This window comes from Salvia hispanica, chromosome 4 (genome assembly GCF_029641045.1).
Source record: "Salvia hispanica isolate PSC_SH4W2 chromosome 4, Shi_PSC_v1, whole genome shotgun sequence".
Classification (NCBI taxonomy): Eukaryota; Viridiplantae; Streptophyta; class Magnoliopsida; order Lamiales; family Lamiaceae; genus Salvia; species Salvia hispanica.
The window spans coordinates 46,634,015-46,638,902 of NC_142695.1; the positions used below are offsets into that span (position 1 = coordinate 46,634,015).

The 4,888-nt window shown below is 32.6% G+C and overlaps 1 protein-coding gene across 1 annotated transcript; it reads left to right on the top strand.

Moving 5' to 3' along the window:
• Positions 1-1,303: 1,303 nt before the first annotated feature.
• Positions 1,304-4,275, top strand: LOC125192937 (transcription factor bHLH112-like). The gene is made up of 7 exons (XM_048090613.2): positions 1,304-1,841; positions 2,060-2,447; positions 2,690-2,800; positions 2,886-2,951; positions 3,261-3,326; positions 3,424-3,477; positions 3,834-4,275. The coding sequence occupies exons 1-7, from the start codon at positions 1,573-1,575 to the stop codon at positions 3,963-3,965; spliced, it is 1,086 nt and encodes a 361-aa protein (XP_047946570.2). The 5' UTR covers positions 1,304-1,572; the 3' UTR covers positions 3,966-4,275.
• The last annotated feature ends 613 nt before the right edge of the window (positions 4,276-4,888 follow it).

The following is a 4,888-nucleotide window of genomic DNA, read 5'->3' on the forward strand; positions in this document are numbered from 1 at the left end:
GTAAAATTAATAGAATAGAACAGAGACAAAAAGAAAATAGTGCATATTCTTATGGGACAAAGGGAATATTTTAATATAAAATTAATAGAATAGGACAGAGACAAAAAGAAAATGTAATTGGAGTGTTGTTAGTGAAGAATAATGCTCATCGTATAAGAAATAAAACTAGTAAAAAATAATACTCCAGTAGTAAGCAAATTTTACAGGAAGTACCAAAATAAAAATAAAAATAAAACTATTTTTTGAGAACAGATGAAGTATATTAATTAAATAAAAAATATCATGAATAAGGTATTTACATTTTATCATATCAGTTGGAGTCCAACGAAAACTAATTTTATTTCAAGACCGATGATTATTATAAGATACTCACTCTATATAACTACTAGTGATTGATTTTTTTTGGATACAAAATTTGAAAAATGTATATTTATTGAATAGTGGGAAAAGAATGAAGTAGAAGAGATGAATAAATTCAGAAAAGATAAAAAAAAAATATAGGGAAAAGAATAAATAAAGAGAGAGTTTTTTGCAAAAAATGTCACCTAGAGTGAATAACCCGTAAAAGAAAATCAATCACTTATAATAATTCATCTGTTCCTTAGTAGTGAAGTCATTTTTCTATTTTGGTACGTTGCAAAGTTGCGAAGTCATTTCTCCATTTAGTAAAAGTCAATATATTTCTTCTCACTTATTTTATTCTCTACTACTTTATTATCTTATCTCTCTACCTTTTAATTTCTACTTTATTCTTTATTTTCTTAACCCACTTAATACAATTTTTCTTAATCTTCATGCTGAAAAAAAATGCATCCACTATAATGAAACGGAGGAAATATAAGATAAAAGGGAATGTACTAAATTACTAAATTCAATCATGGATGCATCTGCATGTTAGATCACCGTGACACTAAAATGTAATCTCTTATAACAGTCTGATAACTTAATTTAATTTTATTCTCTTTAAGTTAGTTAATTTCACTATAAATAAAGTGACTTTACATATTCGCCCCTGAAACAAATTTCGGCCGCATAATTTTCTTAACGAGTGAAAAAATGTGGAGACATTAGTACCCCATCAAACCATATTCCTTTGTTCATAAGCGACCCATAAAAAATGTTTAAATCGTTCGCATAAAAATAAAAAATTAAACACAATAATCAAACAGTGGGGACATTGCAAAAATAAAAATAATAATAATCATTGCACACGAAAAAGAGGTTATTTCTACCCAAAATTATTTTTTTGTATAAAAAAACCTATTTAGTTGTCTCATAATTCATCACCTCCGTCCCCTCAAATTGTATTTTCTATTCACCATCTATTCCATTGTCAACCACATTCCTTAATCTATTGCACCATTTCTTTTGTTTATTTATTTTCTTATTATCCCAAATAGAAAAAATGTAACCTAGCGCGAGCGCACATATATAATATATACAACAATATCCATGAAAATCCACTTTCACATTCCATCAAAATCAAAACTTGTCATTTCCTAGTAAGCTACACAAGAGTTGAAGAGAAAGAAGCAAAGTGGAAATCAAAACTTGAACACAAGAATCAAAATCATGGAAGAGGAATTCCAATCGGTAGTTTGTGGAGGAAATTGGTGGAACTCACCAAGAAATCTCTTCGCTTCATCCCCTTGCTCCGTCGCGGTCAACGACTCCGCCTCCGCCTGGCTGAACCCTAAAACCACAAATTCCATCAGCGATGACTCCTCCGCCTCCGACGGCGGCAGCTCCGTCGTCCTCCAAGAAGCTCCCAAACCCCACAACATGCCGATTCATTCAACTTTTCATACGATGGCCGACGAATATTGGAATCAAGATTTGATGTAAGAATTTCTCACTTAATTATATTTGATGTAAGAATTTCTCACTCAATTATATTTGATGTAAGAATTTCTCACTTAATTACATACTTTGATGTAATAATTTGACTAGCCATCCTAAAAAAGCTGGTATTTTTCGACTTGTTTCATTTGTAACAATATGGTAAAGGCGAACCAAGTTGATCAATCAAACTCACACTTATCTCCTTGTCTTGTTGCAGCGCAAGATCACAACAAAATTATTCTCACATGCTTCAACCCATCAATAACCAGTTCCAAAATTCCATCGAAAACTGCCAACCGCTACCGCCCACCAGTTTTCCACTGAATACGGCGTCGTATTCAGCTGAATACGATGCCGATTCTCAGCCTCTGGTGGAAAACTCTTGGTCGCCGCCTCCTAATTTCTCGTCGCCAAATTTGAGGCCCTCTTTTCCTAAACAGCAGATTGCTAACAATTTTCAGTTCATCAACAACACTACTTTCTGGAATGCCATGGCTGCCTCTTCTGGCGAAGTCCGGGCGAGCTTCCTGCCTTCCTCGATACCGCAGCTTATTCCTTCAGCCCTTACCAAACCGAAACGGAATTATCAGAGCTTCGCTTCAAAGGTGAGTGAGTCAATAGGTTAATTTGCATAAGTTTAGTTGGGATATTTCATTCTCTACAATAAGTACTTTATTTTTAAAAATTTTAAGTTGGTCTTGCTAGATTTTGGCATGAATAATACTTTGGTGTCTAATTTAGTAGTCAAAATAATCCACCACAAACCTTAGCTTGAATAACAATAAAGTGTCTATGTTTTTCTACGTTTAACCTAATTTAAGAAACAACAATTTTTGAATATATCTAGAATGCAAGTCGAAAGGCAGCGGATGCAGACGCTGCGGCGACGAAAGATGGTAATGAACCAGCATTCAAGCGTGTAAGAATCGAAACTCCATCGCCAATGCCAACTTTTAAGGTAAGTTTATTTTTGCTTTTCAAAGAAATAAAATTGAATGAGTGTTAGAAAATGGAATGATAAAATTTCGACTTTTGTTCAATAGGTCCGAAAAGAGAAGCTAGGGGACCGAGTAACTGCGCTCCAGCAATTGGTTTCACCTTTTGGAAAGGTAAAAACTCTAGATTTTTTTATTTCTTACATTTTTACAGTGTTTAATTAGTTACTATAATCTTTTTAGGTTTAATTGTCATAAAATATGCTACAAACTTTTGCTTATTTTTGTTCCACACACCAATTTTCAATTTTATTTCACAACTACACAATTCTTTTCAAAGTTTGTGAACTTGGTGAAACAAATTGAAAGTTTGTGTGATAAACTAGAAATGGGTAAATGTTGTGTATTTTTGAAGGCAATCAACAATAAATTATAAACTCATAATATATGGTAGTAATAACTGTAATTTTTACGTTGTTACAGACTGATACTGCGTCAGTTCTCCACGAAGCTATTGATTATATAAAATTGCTCCACGATCAAGTCACTGTAAGTTCACATTATTGCATATATAATGTCCTAATTAACCCACTAAAATGTTTTCTAAATTAAATCTTCATGTTAATGGTTTTTTGCTTGCTTTTAGGTACTAAGCACCCCTTATCTGAAAAATGGACCGCCACCATTGCAATGCCAGCAGGTATGACCTAACTGTTTATATATTAATTGCTTCCACTTAGCAATTAACAGAAAAAAGTAGTAATTCCTAATATTTAGTACTACTATTTCGCTAATCACAATAAGCTTATAATGGGAATACTCATGAAAGTCGTAAACGGTGCCGTTTCACACGGAACTTATTAACACTTTTTTACCTATTTTGGCACACGACACCATGTGCTAAGGGATGAATGCGCAAAAAATGTTTTAAATGTCAAATAGTTCAAAATTGATATGAAATGCTTAGTAAATAGTAGTATCTATATATTGCACAATATTGATTGAAAAAATTATAGTACTATGAAGCATTTATGGCTTTGTTTGTTTAATCTGAAGGATCAAGAAGAGACAATAAAGGACCTAAAGAGTAGGGGCCTTTGCCTCGTGCCGATTTCAAGCACTTTCCCGGTGGCTACCGAGACCACAGCCGATTTCTGGACGCCGACATTCGGGGCAAGCTTCAGGTAGATGAAGAAAGACAACAAAGAAAAAAATAAAGAAAGAAAAAAGAGAGGGAAAAAACAAAATTACAATAAACATAGTTGTGATGAGATTAATTAATTTAATGGTTTTAGTTGATTCAAGGTCTTGTTGATGAGGAACAGGAACAAGTGCTAAATTTAGCTTTAGGTTTGGTTAGTTTTAATTAGGAGACCTGATTATAAGCATATATGTTTATGCTTTAATCAGTTTTTTCAGCTGAATTTAGCAGTTTGTATGTTGGTATTGTTCCTGTTTCTAAGTACAATTCTTTTTATATTACGATATGGTTCACCGACTTTTGTTTTATTTATGCACGAAGTTGGACAAAATATTGAGATAGGGTTGTGCTATTATTTATTTTGAGATATTACATGCCTAACTTCTAAATTAATCTATTTAGGAATATATTAGGAAGGTTTTAGTGGAGTTGGCTTTTAGGGTTTGTTATATAGTTGATGAGTGGGTAGTGCTGTTTTGCTACTTGCGCGTGTGCGTACGGACAAGCCCCACAGCATGATTACGTTTCATATACATTTTGCATTTTTATTGGTTAATTTTTGTGTTATCTTGGAGTAGTTATAAATTCCAATACGAGAATGTATAATACTATACAAGTAGCATGCATGTTCATTTTTTGCTTAATCATAGTGATATTTGTAGTTGAATAATACTATTAGATCAGATGATCTTTCGTTGGTCAACTAAGTATTGATCAATTTTCCATTTCTAAAAAATGGGTATTTGCGTTTTCCATTGTGTTATTTTATCCTTTTTAATTATAAGATTCAACTGCTTGATTTATATATAGTAGAATCAAATGAATGTTTCAGGAACAAACACATTCTAATTAAGTACTCACTTAGACAATGAAGTGCAGCTAAATTAGTAAGATGTTTTTCTTTCACTGT

Excerpts from the sequence above, each read along its gene's own strand:
- LOC125192937 (XM_048090613.2), top strand. The coding sequence starts at position 1,573 with ATGGAAGAGGAATTCCAATCGGTAGTTTGTGGAGGAAATTGGTGGAAC. Across the intron at positions 2,448-2,689 it reads ATCAGAGCTTCGCTTCAAAG|AATGCAAGTCGAAAGGCAGC; the intron begins GTGAGTGAGTCA and ends GAATATATCTAG. Across the intron at positions 2,952-3,260 it reads TGGTTTCACCTTTTGGAAAG|ACTGATACTGCGTCAGTTCT; the intron begins GTAAAAACTCTA and ends ACGTTGTTACAG.